The 17,265-nt window shown below is 32.4% G+C and overlaps 1 protein-coding gene across 1 annotated transcript in view; it reads right to left on the reverse strand.

The window, feature by feature from the left end:
* Positions 1-1,586: 1,586 nt before the first annotated feature.
* LOC142226635 (cilia- and flagella-associated protein 44) overlaps positions 1,587-17,265 on the reverse strand; it is a 51,246-nt gene continuing 35,567 nt past the window's right edge. Inside the window, exons 11-12 of the mRNA XM_075296737.1 lie at positions 14,822-15,046; positions 1,587-2,508 (exon numbers count right to left, since the gene is read on the reverse strand). Of these exons, the coding sequence (XP_075152852.1) occupies positions 1,636-2,508; positions 14,822-15,046 (1,098 nt within the window). The 3' untranslated portion in view covers positions 1,587-1,635. The remainder of the gene's footprint in view (positions 2,509-14,821; positions 15,047-17,265) is intronic.

Here is a 17,265-nt window from a genome sequence, read left to right on the forward strand (position 1 = left end):
GACGGATATGGCTATGTCGACTCAGGGACCGATCCTCAGAAATATTGCCAAAGGCACCATGTGTCTATCCCGTCTCCTTCTGGGTGTTGCAACATATCAGTGTTGCCAGGTAATTTCTGATTCTTCCCCCCAAATCGTAAGAAAAAACCCCTAGGTTAGGTTAGGTTAGGTTAAAGTGGCAGCCCGATTAAGATTCAGGCTCACTTAGACTATTCAGTCCATTGTGATACCACATTAACTAAAAGTACCTATTACATATGGGCACTTCTAGTTTTAACCGTTGAACCTTCTCGATTATTTTCTTCTGTTGAACCATCCAGATTGTTCCAAAAACATTAGCAGACTGCTTAAGTTAACGTTTTCCAGGTCCGCTAGTAATCTGAAGCTATATGCCCCTAAAATTTGCTTACGCCTTACACAAAATGCAGGACACTCACACAAGAGGTGTTTTATTGATTCCTTTTCCTCCGCATCATGACAGCTCATACAATAGTCATTATACTTCGCACCAATAGTTTTTGCAAAATCGCCTATCAGGCAGCGACCCGTTATATCAGATATCAGGAGTGATATCTGGCGTCTCGAGAACACTAGCATATCTAGTGTGCGGTTTAAGTTTAAATGGGGCCATATTTGCTTGGTGTCGTTACAACCCTTACAATTCTCCCATCGAACATTTGCCATAATGACAGCCTTCTCACGCAGTAAGAGCTTGCAGGTAGCAAGAGGCACACCAACAGATTCTAGTTCCCCTGGAATATGTAAGGTAGTTCCTAGCCTTGCTAGCTCATCTGCTTCGCAGTTCCCCGGTATGTTCCTGTGGCCAGGCACCCATATTAGGTGAATATTGTGCTGCTCAGCCATCTCATTGAGAGATTTGCGGCAGTCGATGGCCGTTTTCGAGTTGAGGAAAAAACCCCTAAATTGGTCTAGACTTTTTTCAAAAACCCCCAAAAATTTTAAGTATGTAAATAATACAAAAAGGGGCCCAACATTTCGTTAAAAATCCTGTAGTGATACACTTAAAAAATTAAAAAATTGTATCAAATATTAAAAATGCCCCTTCAACAGATGCGTTTAAAAAATAATGTCATTGCATACTTGTTTGTATTTAGGAGTATGGGTTGACTTCTCTTATTTTTTTCTCAAAATTCATTTCAGATTTGTTCCAAATTTTGTTGAGAATTGCTCCACTTCATAAGATCCAAGATATTTTTTACCCCCAAAAATCCCCCCAAATAAATGTTATCCCTAAAAATCCCCCTAAACGTGTAAAAACCCCCTAAATTTGGGGGGAAACCCCCCAACCTGGCAACACTGCAACATATGCACTAACTTATAATACCCTGTCCACAGTGTGGCGCAGGGTATAATTACCCATTAAAACTATAAAAAGGTGAGTTATAAAAATTTTAATTAAAAGAACTTCCTGTGCTGTTAAAATAAAGAATATCTTTGGGAGGACATTTTTGGAAGTACTTTTAAAGTTGTGCCTTTAGAAGTACTTCCATTTTTTTTTTTTTGCTGGGATATTAAATATTCCAATTAATACAAACCCGTCAGTTTAGCTCAAAGATTTCGCTACATTTATATGTGTGAGAATTATTCAGTTTTTATTATAACACATATCTCATATCAATTTGATGGTCCTCCTTTCGACTTCACGGAAACGCTTACAGATCCTATGGAACATCGAACGCTTAAGGCATTTTGAGGTCTTCGTTTACTGCATTCCTTTTGCACACGGACAGCTAAATTTCTTATTGGTATCGCTGTGATGGCATCCAGAAGATTCATTTTGGCATATTCCACAACTTTTTCCACCAGGCCTTCAATATTAATGCATCGACCATCAAAGTGCGGCTCCTTTTCCAAATTATCCGCTATAAAACGCACAGTGTCATCACTTTGAAATTCTTCCAACGGCAGTATCTCAATCAATTCTTTAAACATATGTATTAACATAAATTGGGTTTTATTCATGATACCCGTAGTTTGTTGTAGAGCCTCCCGAGCATTGTCAAATATACCCGATATTACATCTTCTGTATTAACATCGGACCGTTCGTAGTCGAAGACAGCCAAAATTTCATTGAACATTTTTTCCAAATGATCCCGTGTTAAGAGCACGAGATATTTTTTCGGTATTAATGTTTGCAAATTCTCAATGATACAATTCATGATGTCATCGGTGAGGATTCCTTCAAAACTATAGGCAGCTTGACCCAAATATCGGGTAACTTTATTGGCATAACGCCTTATGTTCTCTCTAGATGTCATTTTGCCAAAATGTTGAAGAAAATGAAGCTGTACAACTTTCTGGCACCGATCCATAATAAAATCGTCGGGCATCAAACGACGTGACTGATAAGCATCGGTCTGAAATATGGGAGCTCCCTCGGAGGGTATAGTCTCTTGGTTATTGGTTGCTGTAGCTTCGGCCGACTCACCGTCGATTTGTAATGGCTTTGCTTTCATGCGTAATGTGCAAATTTCACGTTCTAGGGTCTGGAAGGTACAAAAAAAAAATGGAAACATTTGAAGTGTGTTGTTAGCGATTATTATTAAAGGTGACTACTAAGTTCGAGTTTAGTCGCTAAAATCAAAAATAAATCAGCAAAAATAGCATAAAATTATATTTTCTTCTTGCGAATGTTATTATAACTTAATGGGGAACAATCCAAAAATTGAACATGTTTATTTTCGGTGAAAAGAATTGTTAAAGAAAAGTAACCGTGAAAAAATGACCAATTTGGTGCGATAATGCCAACTTAATACTGGCCTTAGGTTAGGTTAGGTTAGGTTATGTGGCAGCCCGATGTATCAGGCTCACTTAGACTATTCAGTCCATTGTGATACCACAGTGGTGAACTTCTCTCTTATCACTGAGTGCTGCCCGATTCCATGTTAAACTCAATGACAAGGGACCTCCTTTTTATAGCCGAGTCCGAGCGGCGTTCCACATTCTAGTGAAACCACTTAGAGAAGCTTTGAAACCCTCAGAAATGTCACCAGCATTACTGAGGTGGGATAATCCACCGCTGAAAAACTTTTTGGTGTTCGGTCGTAGCAGGAATCGAACCCACGACCTTGTGTATGCAAGGCGGGCATGCTAACCATTGCACCACGGTGGCTCCCTAATAATACTGGCCTTAATGTGCAACTGTAAACGTTTTTATCCAACACAGACAAAAATTGTACGAAAATTTTTCCAATTAAAATTTTAATTGAGTTTTAAAAAAATAGTCAATTAAAAATTTAATTGATTCAACAATTTTGTTTAATTGAAACAAAAATCAATCACAAAAATTAATAGTATCAATTAATTTTTTTATTTACCTTCAATTAATTTTTTAATTGATACTATAATTTCTGTGATTGAAGACATTTCAATTAAAAAATTAATTGGATCAATTAATTTCCTGATTGAATCAGATTTTTTTTTGTTTTAACCCATAAGAGGTTAGACTGGGAAGAGTCGAGTCGGCGTATCTTTGGGATAGAATTTAAACACAAATCAGATGCATGGCTTTATTTTTGCCGACATGGATCTAATAATCGTCGTCCTTTCTTTCCTCAGTACACTGAAAAAATATTTACGCGATATTAAAGATTTCGCAACCTAAATTTTAGGATGCGAAATTTACAAAATATTAAAGACAAATTTCTTTAAAATAATGAAATTTTAATTAAAATTAAGTTTATAATCTTTGCTTCAAAATTTTTTTTCATGAGATCTGTATCCTAATTTTAATTTTATTGGTCCTAGATTTAAAGCCAGATAGATGGTTCGCTAAAAATGTCTTTATTTTAAAGAAGCGGCATCTTTCACTCGGAATCAATACCAAAATCCTTAAAGGTAAATCTTTGGATCCAAGTAAACTTTTTTTGAGTGTAGTTTTTATATAGATCTAAATTTGGAATCCATCTGTTATTTATGCTACTGAAAATTCAATAAGCGCTAATGTGTAAATATGCACCCTCAAAAAAATCGTCTCTTTAATAGATACTCTCTCCACAGGGATGAAAAAGACTGTTTTTCATATGTTTGGCTATAAACATTATATGTTTGGAACACAATATTTTTGAGTGCAAGCATATAATGTTCATAAACTAGCATAACATGTTTGGGACATATATGTTAATATGTTAGAACATATTATGTTTGGGACATAAAATGTTTTTAAATATAATATGCTTGGATGCAAACATATATTAATTTAGAAATAGCCTATAAACATATATGTGTTTAGTAGCTTGGAGCGCTATTTAACAGGGAGCGATATTGAATTAAGTTGGTGGTTGTTGCTTGTTATTACAAAATTAACATTTTATTTTTCCTTACGCAATTGATCAGCTACTTCTTTGATCCTTACAAACTGTGTGGTCCGCTGTTCGAATCCCCGTCCGGCAAAAGGTAAAATTAAAATAAAAAAAATCATACAATTGAATATTTTCTTCTACAATGTTTGTATTACAGAAAAAGGTGCTAAGAACTAAAAAATCTCGTGGAAGTGAGAAAGATGTGGGGAATATACAATTGGGCAGAAACAAAATTTTGAGCATTCAGGTCGAAAACCTATGTTGTTAGCACCCAGGGATCCGGAGCGGAGCGTGGAGCGGAGCGTGGAGCGGAGCGTGGAGCGGAGCGGAGCAAGCCCTTTTTTTGCCGGAGCGGGAGCGGAGCGGGAGCGGCATTTCTAAAATCCGGAGCGGAGCGGGAGCGGAGCGGGAGCGGAGCGGGAGCGGAGCGGTTTCCAAATGAAAAACCGCTCCGCTCCGAATAAAATATTACTTGAATGAAATGTGTAACTTTGAAATTACACTGTGTAGGTAATTTCAAATTTAGCTAGTACTTAGCGTAGTGTGAGTAAACGTTTAAAATGTACGATATGTATTTTTGTACGTACGTACATTGGGGAAAACACAACGTGTTTTTTAGTAATTGTTTTCAAAAACGGCAAATGTCAAAATATATATCTAGTACACGCTCACAAAAAATCGCTTCTGTAACATATACTCCCAAACATATTTTGCTTCAAGCATATATATTTTTGGGTATTGCCCAAACATTTATATGTTTGATCTCTTCCAATATATAATATGTTTGAAAGCATATTGCCCTAACCAATATATGTTTGGGTAGTCTAAGTTCCAAACATTTTGTATTTTTGCATCCAAATTCAATAATGTTGTCTTCGAAAAAACAATATGTTATTATGTGAACATATAATATGTTTGGAAGCATTTTGCACCCAAAAATATTATATGCTTAAAAAATTCTCCCAAACAATATTGTGCTCAAAATTTTATTTATTTATTTATATATTTACAATCATAATGAATTATGAAAATAAACAGGTAATATAGGTGCTAACAACATAGGGTTTCGACCTGAATGCTCAAAATTTTGTTTCTGCCCAATTGTATATTCCCCGACATCTTTCTCACTTCCACGAGATTTTTTAGTTCTTAGCACCTTTTTCTGTAATACAAACATTGTAGAAGAAATTATTCAATTTTATGATTTTTTTTATTTTAATTTTACCTTTTGCCGGACGGGGATTCGAACAGCGGACCACACAGTTTGTAAGGATCAAAGAAGTAGCTGATCAATTGCCCAAGGAAAAATAAAATGTTAATTTTGTAATAACAAGCAACAACCACCAACTTAATTCAATATCGCTCCCTGTTAAATAGCGCTCCAAGCTACTAAACACATATATGTTTATAGGCTATTTCTAAATTAATATATGTTTGCATTCAAGCATATTATATTTACAAACATTTTATGTCTCAAACATAATATGTTCTAACATATTAACATATATGTCCCAAACATGTTATGCTAGTTTATGAACATTATATGCTTGCACTCAAAAATATTGTGTTTAAAAATTTGTGTTCCAAACATATAATGTTTATAGCCAAACATATGAAAAACAGTCTTTTTCAACCGTGTATGTGTTGTAAAAGTAACAACAGTACTTTCGATCAATATCATCCCGTATTACTACAAAGATGTTTGTAATGAACGTCAAATAAATGCAATTAAACGATCTTATTTATATTTAATTTTTTAGTTTTCTACACTGAAAAAAATATTGTTGTGAAGTCAAAGATTCCATGTCCTTAGAATAAGAATGCAGATTTTGCTTAACATGGAAGACGCATTTCTCTAAAATAAAGTTTTTTTTTCTTGTCCAAAAGGCAATAAACTTTTGAATGAAGTTGTAATGTCCTTATAATTAAGTGATTTTACTTAAAAATGTGTATCATAACATGAAAGATAAAATTTTTGAGGTAAGGTCAACGTGACTTTAATAATTAAGAAAAATTCTTTAAAATTAATAAAATTGTCTTTAAATTTTTTTCCTTTTTGCATCTTGCCTACAAAGCAAAAAATCGTTAAAAAATAAGCCATGTTTTTCAACACTTTATTTTAAAGACGCTTTTTACTTGAAACATAGCATAATTTCTACTGGAAGTCGAGTCTTAATATGGAAAAAAATAACTCGTTAACTCGTTTTTAAAGGATTTTGATAACAACTGACGAAAAAAATCTAAAAAAATGAAAAATTAACATTTGCTTCCTAGAAGCAAGTACATAACCCCCAAATTTAAAAGAGAATTACGTCTTTAAAGTATCCTTACTTGTATTCTCCGCTTCTTTGGCTCGGAATTAATACCCAAACTGTTAAAGTAAAGACAAAATCTTTGGAACCGGGCATGCTTTTTTTCATTCACATTTGCTTTACTATTGTACACTGAAAAAACAGTGAACCCACCAGGAAGAAAACTTTCAGTTAATTTTAGAAAATTTTGAATATTTGTAGAAAATTTTAACTAAACAGTATTACAAACGTTGGCATCACGCCGATGTCATAAAAATAAGAAAATATTTTTCGACTAATTCAAGAAAATTTATTAGACATAACTAAGTTTTTTCACTTGTTAAAGAAAATTTTGTAGTTTGAAGGAAAAACTTGGAGTTCAAAATTGCAAGAATGTCTTTAGTGACATACGAAGTTCATGATGGACGCATTTTTGGTAAAATTTACAAATTTAAAGAAATTCTGAACTATTTTGTGGAAGATACGAATTTAGTTAATCTTTATGCTTCATTTGAGTATATTTTTTTCCTCGGGTTTAGTTAATTTAACTAACGTACACAAAAAATTATTAGAGTAAAGAAAACTTTCTCCAAACGTAATAATTCTATGAACTAAAATAAAGTTAAATTGGCTTTAGTGAAATAGAGAGTTCACTTTTTTTTGAGTGTACTATATCCTAGCATTCCCTTATTTCTGATATTAGTTCTCGAAAATTTAATTAAAATTATGGATAGTTTCAATTTTGGTTGAAAAATGTGCGCATATACATTTATTATACAATAAAGGGGAAAAAAGCGAAATTAGGTAACACTAGATCTGAGTAAGAATATTCGTAGGTATACCACGGACTGATGTCGATGGAGGTTGTTGCAAACATAAACATACACACACACATTACAAATATAACAAAACCTCTTCTCTACGTCTGTTGCAAAACAAACAAAAAAAACTTTCGCAGAGTAGTTACTTCTACTCTGTGTATAGACTTTCAATTCCAATCAGCGTTGCCGTTTTGGTCCGATCGGACCAAAATTGGTCCAAAAGATTTCTAATTTTTAAATTTGGTCCGATGGTCAGACCAAACAGAATTTGGTCCATTTTGGTCCATTTTCATAAATTTGGTTTCTATCACATATTAAATAGTAGATGGTGCACCGCAAAGAATATTGTCGGGAGGCCAAATATTTCACATGCTTAAAATACGAATAGGAATTTTGCTTAGAATAGAAGACGTATTTCTCTGAAAAAACAGTTTTTCCTTGTCTAAAAGTCTCTAAACTTTTCAATGAAGTCTGTTTGTCCTTATAGCTAAGTGATTCGACATAAAAATGTGTATCCTAACATGAATGCAAATTTCATTTTAATGAAGTCAAAATGGATTTAATATTTCTGAAAAAATCTTCAAAATTAATAAAATATTTCAACACATTGTTTTAAAGACATTATACCCTAAACCACATAGTGGTTAGGGTATAATAAGTTTGATCTGCCAAAAAATGTGCCTACAAGAAATATTGATTTTAGACCCCATAAAATATATACCGATCGACTCAGAATCACCTCCTGAGTCAATCTAGCGCTTGGCGTCCGTCCGTCCATCCGTCCGTCTGTCCGTCTGTTGTTCACAGGATTTCGGTCGCAATTATTAACCGATTTTGATGAAATTTGGTACAGGGAGTTTTTTTGGGCACAAGGACGAACGTTATTGAATTTGGAAGAAATCGGATCAAATTTAGATATAGCTCCCATATATATGTATTGCCCGATTTCGACGAATGGGGTCACGTTGCACTTTTTTTACTAACCGATCGTCGTCAAATTTAGCACAAAATAATCTTCTGTATCACCCTTTAAGTCTGAAAATTTCTTCGAAATCGGTTCAGATTTAGATATAGGTCCCATATATATGTATCGCCCGATTTCGACAAATGGGGTCACATTGCGCGTTTTTTCAAACGGATCGTCACCAAATTTGGCAAAAGGTAATCTGTTTCATCGCCCTTCAAGTCTGTAAAATTTCATCCAAATCGGTTCAGATTTAGATATAGCTCTCATATATATGTATCGCCCGATTTTCCCAAATTTGGCCACAAAACCTTTATTTATCAACCAATCTTACTCAAAGTTGGCTAAATGTAATCTTCTATAGCACTAACTATATGTGCAAAAAATCATCGAAATCGGTTCAGATTTAGCTATAGCTCCCATATATGTACCGCCCGATTTTTCTAAATAAAATAAAACTCAATTGAACAAATAATACAATGTTTGTACTATAATTTTCTCGAAGAGGAGCGGAGCGGAGCGTGGAGCGGAGCGGAGCGATTTTTTTTTTCTCGGAGCGGAGCGAAGAGCGGAGCGGTTTTTTTTTTCTCCGGAGCGGGAGCGGAGCGGAGCGAAAAAAATGGACCGCTCCGGATCCCTGTTAGCACCTATATTACCTGTTTATCTTCATAATTCATTATGATTGTAAATATATAAATAAATAAATAAAATTTTGAGAATTTTTTTTAAGCATATAATAATTTTGGGTGCAAAATGCTTCCAAACATAGTATATGTTCATATAATAACATATTGTTTTTTGGAAGACAACATTATTGAATTTGGATGCAAAAATACAAAATGTTTGGAACTTAGACTACCCAAACATATATTGTTTAGACCAATATGCTTTCAAACATATTATATATTGGAAGAGATCAAACATATAAATGTTTGGGCAATACCCAAAAATGTATATGCTTGAAGCAAAATATGTTTGGGAGTATATGTTACAGAAGCGATTTTTTGTGAGCGTGCACATATTCTGCTTCAAACATATGTATATATTTTCAGAATTTGTGCAAACAAAAACTTGTTTGTACTATTCAAACATATTATGTTTCAACCTAAGCATATCTTCTTTAAGGCCCCAAATAGTTAATAGTTAAATCCATTGTGAAACAGGATATTATAAGTTCGTGCATATGTTTGCAACACCCAGAAGGAGACGAGATAGACATACGGTGTCTTTGGCAATATTGCTCAGGATCGGTCCCTGAGTCGATATATCCATGTCCGTCTGTCTGTGAACACATTTTTGTAATCAAAGTCCAGGTCGCAGTTTTAGTCCAATCGACTTCAAATTTGCCACAAGTTACTGTTTTGGGTCAGAGTAGAACCCTATTGGTTTTGGAAGAAATCGGCTCAGATTTAGATATAGCTCCCATATATATCTTTCGCCCGATATGACCCCAGAAGCCAGAGTTTTACCATGAATTACTTGAAATTTTGTATGAGTACAATATCGTTAAGTGTGCCAAATTTGATTGAAATCGGTTCAAATTTAGATATATCTCCCATATATATCTTTCGCCCGATATGGACTTATATAGCCCCAGAAGCCAGAGTTTTATCCTGATTTGTTTGAAATTTTGGACAGGGAATGCAATTAGTAGTATAATCAAGTGTTCTAAATGTGATTGAAATCAGTTCAGATTTAGTTATAGCTCCCATACATATCTTTCGCCCGATTTAGACTAATATGACCACAGAGGCCAAAGTTGTACTCTGATTACGTGGAAGAGTAGAATTAACATTCTTACTATGCTTATTAAATTTGGTTGAAATCGGTTTAGATTCAGATATAGCACCCATATATATTTTTCGCCCGATTTAGACTTAACCACAGAGGTCAATTTTGTAATCCGATTTGCTTCGTTCATATACACTGAAAAAAATATTGATCTAATATGGAAGATTATGCAACTTAAATTTTAGGACTCGAAATTTACGCAATGCTAAGGATAAAATTCTTTAAAATAATGGCATTTTAATTAAAAGAAAGTTTATAATCCTTGCTTCAAAAATTTTTTTCATTAAATTTAGGACACAAATCTTGAAATCTTCTTTGAAGTAAGGCAAATGTTCCTTAAAATAAAGAAAAACATTTTTTCTTTTTCTTTTTATGACCACTTAGTTTTAATAGATTTTTGTTGGTCAATATATATAAATGCAAATAAAACAAGTTTATTTCATCTTTTTTCTCGACGTTTCGTCGGCTTTTTTCCGACCTTTTCCAGAGAATTTTTTATTTGAAATATCTGTAGAGGAAAATTCTATTTAGATTTCAGTAATTGTGGATTTTAGTTCTTACTTACAATTGTTTTACATTTGTTTCATTTATAAATTATTAAAACTGGACATCACAAACAATAATAATAACTAAATAAATAAATAAAATGGAAATATTGCAGCAAAACTTTAAATCTATATCACAGAACTATGTATGTTTACTCTTTAAATTATTGCAATGGAATACTGTAAGTTGGTGTTATCTTTGTCTTCCTTAGTGTTCATTGACGTCTCTATTCTCTGTTGAATGCGTAGGCTCTCCAGTGTATAACGTTTTTTCTCATTTCTCTCTCTGTCGAGAATTTTAACAGCTTTGAAGTCTATGCTATGGCCACTCTCTTTTATGTGTTGTGCTAAAGCTGTGCTTTCTCTATGTTTGTTGATGTCGGCTTCATGTTCTGCCATTCGTATTTTCAATTGTCTTCTTGTTGTACCCACATAGTGCATGTTGCATGTCTCCCTTTCGTTTCCATTGCATGTTAGTTCGTACACAACGTTGTCTAATTGCATTTTGTCTGTTCTGTTTGTTTTTGTTGTAAATAATCGTTGATTTGTATGCTATTGTTGTTGTTTCTTCCTCTATTGATCTCAACCAAGTTTTGCATTCCGTCAATTTGGGGATAAATGGGACACTGAAAAAAATGTTTGAGTTCTCCATTTGTATTTTTTCTTTGTGAGTTTTTGGATGATGAGTTTTGTTGATTAGTGAGTTGATTAGATGTACTGGAAAACTATTTTGTCGAAGAATATTTTTAATTTTTAAAATATTTTGACTTTTGAATCTGTCATCACTCAGGTACATTACTTTCTGTATAAAATTTGAGGCTGTATTTATCTTCATAGTTTTTGGTTGGGTTGAGTGATAGTTTATCATTCTTCCCGAAGCTGTAGTTTTCGTGTACCAGTCTGTAATAATTGAGCTTCCATCTTTTATCATTTTCATATCTAAATATGGGATTTCCCCGTTTTTTTCCTTTTCAATTGTGAATTGAATTTTGGTGTGATACGAGTTCAGTAATTTCATTATTTCCTGCTCGTCGTCCTTGTTGATTATTGCCAGTAGATCGTCCACGTATTTTGTTATTAGTTTAATTTTTATATTTTTACTGTTTAACTCCAATATCACTTCATCCAAAAGATTGTCTAGCACAATATTAGCTATCGTCGGGGAAAGGGGGTTTCCCATTGGCATACCATACGTCTGATGGTAAAATGTGTCGTCCTGCTTGAAGTAATTGTTATCGTTAAGACAGAATTGAAGTATTTGGAGTATTTTTTGTTTTGGAATCTTCGTGTATTCTTTAAGTTTATCCCATTTTCCCATGATGATCTTAATAGCTAAGTGTGTCGGTATATTAGTAAATAATGATACCACGTCAAATGATACAATTATGTCGTCTTTTTCCAAAATTACGTCCTTAATCTTCTCTTTTACTTCCATTGAGTTTTTCACATTGTACGTCGGGGATTCAAGATTCTTAAGTAGTTTACCTACGTATTGTGCAAGTCCATAGCATGGGACTTTCATCGATGATGAGATGGGCCTGAGAGGGACACAATCTTTGTGTATTTTAGGGAGACCGTATAGTTCTGGTGCTACCGCACAATTTGACGTTAGTCTGAATTTTTCCCATTTTGTTATATATTCTTTTTTGAAAAGTTCTTGTACAATATTGTTATTTGTCCTTTGTAGTTTTGAGGTTGGATCTTCTCGTACTTTTCTGTATGTGTTTTTGTCTTCTAGTATATCATTCATCTTGTTGTTGTACTCTTCTTTGTATATTACCACCGTCTTATTTCCCTTGTCTGCAGAAGTGATTCTGATTTTGTCCTTGTGTTGTGATATGAATCGTTTTGTGTTTTCATAGATTCCTAATATAAATTTTTCTTTCTCCGTATTTTTTATATTTTTCTTGTATTCGCAGATTCTATTGGCCCATTTTGCTCTTGTGATATCTTTTTCCTTGTCGTCTTTTATGGTCTGTATCCATTGTTCAATGTCTGCGATCAGTGGTATTGGTGCGAAATTCTTTTTACATATTGGTAATGCGAATTTGTTTCCCAACGATAATATCCATTTGCTTTCCCGACTGAATTCAATGTCTGTAAGATTTATAAACCAATCTTCGTTGAAGTGGAAGTCAAATTTGGAGAATTGATCTTGTTTCAGGCGTTCTATTTTGGAAAAATGAGTCTGTTTGGTCCTTGATTTTATGTTGTTATATCTTTTCCATTGCTCTTGTTTAAATTTTAATAGTTCCATTTCGTTCAGTGTATGTGCCATTTCTCTCTCAATGTTGTGAATTTCAGTTTTTATTTGTTTTAATGTGATATGGCTCTCTCTGATCTCTACGTTTAGAAGCTTTTGCTGTAAGTTTTGTTGTATTTTGTCTGTTTGCTGTTTTGTTTGTGGATAGTTGAAAAGATCTGGTATATGTATTGTTGCATTCTTTATATGTTTTGGCGTTATTCCTAGTTTTCGGCATTGAAGGAGAAATGTACGTCTTTCTGTTTGCTTTGCTAATTTACTTATTGTTCTGCAGTACTGTTTCAATTTGTGTGATGTTTCTTTGTTGTACTTAAGTTGTATATGTTGAAAAAAGTTTTTCATTTTCCTTTTATTAGATTTTTCGTACGATGTTGTTGTACCAGTATTTTGAAGAATTATTTTAAAGAAATCGTCTTTAACTCAACTGACATATTGAATTTAAATTTAAGATAAAAATGCTTCAAATATAGGCTAAGACTTATTTTAAGGATTTGCATCTTTGGTTTAAAGTTTTTTAGCATTAAGAACACAGTTTTTACTTTGAAGTACTTGGCATAATTTGGATTTTTAAACTGGAATTTGTTTGTACATGAATACCTTTATTAATATATCGCAAACAGAGAATAAAAATTCGATGAATAAGATCTGTATCCAATTTTAATTTTATCGATCCTAGATTTAAAGCCAGGGAGGTCCCTAAAAAATGTCTTTATTTTAAAGAAGCCGCATCTTTGGCTTGGAATCAACACCAAAATCCTTAAAGGAAGGTCATAATCTTTGTATCCAAGTAAACTTTTTTTGAGTGTACAAGAAACATACCAAAAGGAATGGAATCTCAAGTAGAGTATCATTTGATTCTCTCAGTGTGTTATATTGAAGTCTTTCGTTATCTAACTCCATCACCATCTTTAACTTTTTTCTCTATTCTCTCGCTCTCACTTACACTGAAAAAAAGCATGCCCGGTTCCAAAGATTTTGTCTTTACTTTAAATATTTTGGTATTGATAACGAGAAGCGGAGAATACAAGTAAGAATACAAGTAAGACACAATTCTCTTTTAAATTTAGGTTTTGTGTTCTTGCTTTTAGGAAGCAAATTTAAATTTTTCGCTTTGTCAGCTTTTTTCTTCATATGCTATCAAAGTCTTTTAAAAAAGAGTTAAAGACAACTTTATTTTCCAAATTCAGACTCGACTTCCAGTAGAAATTATACTATGTTTCAAGTAAAAAACGTCTTTAAAATAAAGTGTTGAAAAACATGTCCTAATTTTGAACGATTTTTTGCTTTGTAGCCAAGATGCAAAAAGACAACAAATTTAAAGACAATTTCATTAATTTTAAAGAATTTTTCTGAATTATTAAAGTTAAGTTGACCTTAGCCCAAAAATAATTTCTTTCATGTTATGATACCCATTTTGAAGTCAAATCACTTAATTATAAGGACAATACGACTTCATTGAAAAGTTTATAAACTTTTTGACAAAGAAAGAAACTTTATATTAGAGAAATGCGTCTTTTATGCTAAGCAAAATTTGCATTCGTATTTGAAGGACATGAAATCTTTGGCCTCACGACAATTTTTTTTCAGTGTACGTTTCTAAAAATATATATGTTTGTACAAAATTTCTAAATAAATATATGTTGGCATCCAAAGACATTACATTTAACAAAATGTAATGTCCCAAACATAATATGTTCTAACATGTTAATATATATGTCCCAAACATGTTATACTAGTTTATGAACATTATATGCTTGAACTTAATAATTTTTATTAACACTCAATTGTAAATTTCCTAGATATATGTAGACCACCGTTCTTACCCGTATCTGTTCCTTTTGTTCCTCTTCAATAATCGTAAGTTTTTCAATATCCTTATCTAAACTTAGACTCGGAGGCTTGGACCATTTTTGAAAATTCTTTTCTTGACAAAGTAGTAGTTTCTCCAAAAATGTTTTCTCCTCTGTCAGTATAGCCAAGATGTTCATTTTATCGCAGTGCATTTGAGTTTCCTTAATGAGTTCTTCTTGTGCCAGAGCCAATTCTGTCTGAAATTTAAAAGGCCTAGATGTTAGTAAATTTAGGGTACATTCAGGGCATTTATTTAGACCCTCTATTGAACTCTCTCTATACTCTGTCGCTATCTGAATAAAATACCACAACATATATGTATGTTTACTCGAAATTTGTAAATTTATATATGTTTACATTCACACATATTATTTTTATGAAACATTAATGTCCCAAACATAATATATTCTAACATATTAACATATGTATCCCAAACATTTTATGCTAGTCTAGGAGCATTACATTTTTGCACTTAAATATATTGTGTTTAAAAAATCATGCCCGAAACTTATTTTGTTTACATCGGAACATATGCAAAACATATTTTTCTCTCAGTGTGGGGGTGGGTATTTAAGATTTGGACTGACCGAACATTCGGCCGTATTTACTTCATGCTCTTTTTTAATTTTATTGATCGAAAGCAAACAATCTCTGAAATAACACACAATTTTTGTATCTGTTTTGATTTTTAAGAATTGTTTATCTTTGGCATGAATTATGGCCTTAGGTTAGGTTATGTGGCAGCCCGATGTATCAGGCTCACTTAGACTATTCAGTCCATTGTGATACCACAGTGGTGAACTTCTCTCTTATCATTGAGTGCTGCCCGTTTCCATGTTAAGCTCAATGACAAGGGACCTCCTTTTTATAGCCGAGTTCGAACGGCGTTCCACATTCCAGTGAAACCACTTAGAGAAGCTTTGAAACCCTCAGAAATGTCACCAGCATTACTGAGGTGGGATAATCCACCGCTGAAAAACTTTTTGGTGTTCGGTCGTAGCAGGAATCAAACCCACGACCTTGTGTATGCAAGGCGGGCATGCTAACCATTGCACCACGGTGGCTCCTTAAGCGACCGACAAAGCCATTACAAGATGCACGAAAGTGACTCTGTGGTATTATGGCCCGTTCCTGGCGGAGCATCGTCTTTAAACGACCGTCATTTTTAGTTTTTAGTGTAAAACTTACTCTCCAAACTGCCCCAGTGTCCTCGTAAAAGCCTAACGAATTGAGATCCGTTGATTTTGGTGGCCAATATGCGGTAGAATACAAGCAAGGAGCTTTATGTTTAGCTGGGAGCCACCGTGGTGGAATGGTTAGCATGCCATGTGGAACGCCGTTCGGACTCGGCTATAAAGAGGAAGTCCCTTGTCATTGAGCTTAACATAGAAAAAAAATTTCCATAGAAATAATTTTTTGACAAAATTTTCTATAGAAATAAAATTTTGATTAAATAAATCTATCATATAAAATTAAATTTTGATAAAATATTCTATATAAATAAATTTTTGACAAAATTTTCTATAGAAATAAAATTTTGACAAAATTTTCTATAGAAATAAAATTTTGACAAAATTTTCTATAGAAACAAAATTTTGACAAAATTTTCTATAGAAATAAAATGTTGACAAAATTAATAAATAAATAAAAAATAAAATTTTGACAAAATTTTCTATAGAAATAAAATTTTGACAAAATTTTCTATAGAAATAAAATTTTGACAACATTTTCTATAGAAACAAGATTTTCACAAAATTTTCTATAGAAATAAAATTTTCTATAGAAATAAAATTTTCACAAAATTTTCTATAGAAATAAGATTTTCACAAAATTTTCTATAGAAATAAAAGTTTGATAAAATTTTCTATAAAAATAAAATTTTGACAAAATTTTCTATAGAAATAAAATTTTGACAAAATTTTCTGTTGAAATAAAATTTTGACAAAATTTTCTATAGAAATAAAATTTTCTATAGAAACAAGATTTTCACAAAATTTTCTATAGAAACAAGATTTTGACAAAATTTTCTATAGAAATAAAATGTTCACAAAATTTTCTATAGAAACAAGATTTTGACAAAATTTTCTATAGAAATAAAATGTTCACAAAATTTTCTATAGAAACAAGATTTTCACAAAATTTTCTATAGAAGTAAGATTTTCACAAAATTTTCTATAGAAACAAAAGTTTGATAAAATTTTCTATAAAAATAAAATTGTAACAAATTTTTTTATAGACATAAAAGAAACGAAATTTTGACACAATTTTCTATAAAAACAAAATTTTTCATAGAAATAAATTTTCGACAAAATTTTCTATAGAAATAAAATTTTGATAAAATAAATATATATTACATATAAAATTAAATTTTGATAAAATTTTCTATATAATTAAAATTTTGACAACATTTTTTATA

Source organism: Haematobia irritans, chromosome 2 (genome assembly GCF_050003625.1).
Source record: "Haematobia irritans isolate KBUSLIRL chromosome 2, ASM5000362v1, whole genome shotgun sequence".
NCBI lineage: Eukaryota > Metazoa > Arthropoda > Insecta > Diptera > Muscidae > Haematobia > Haematobia irritans.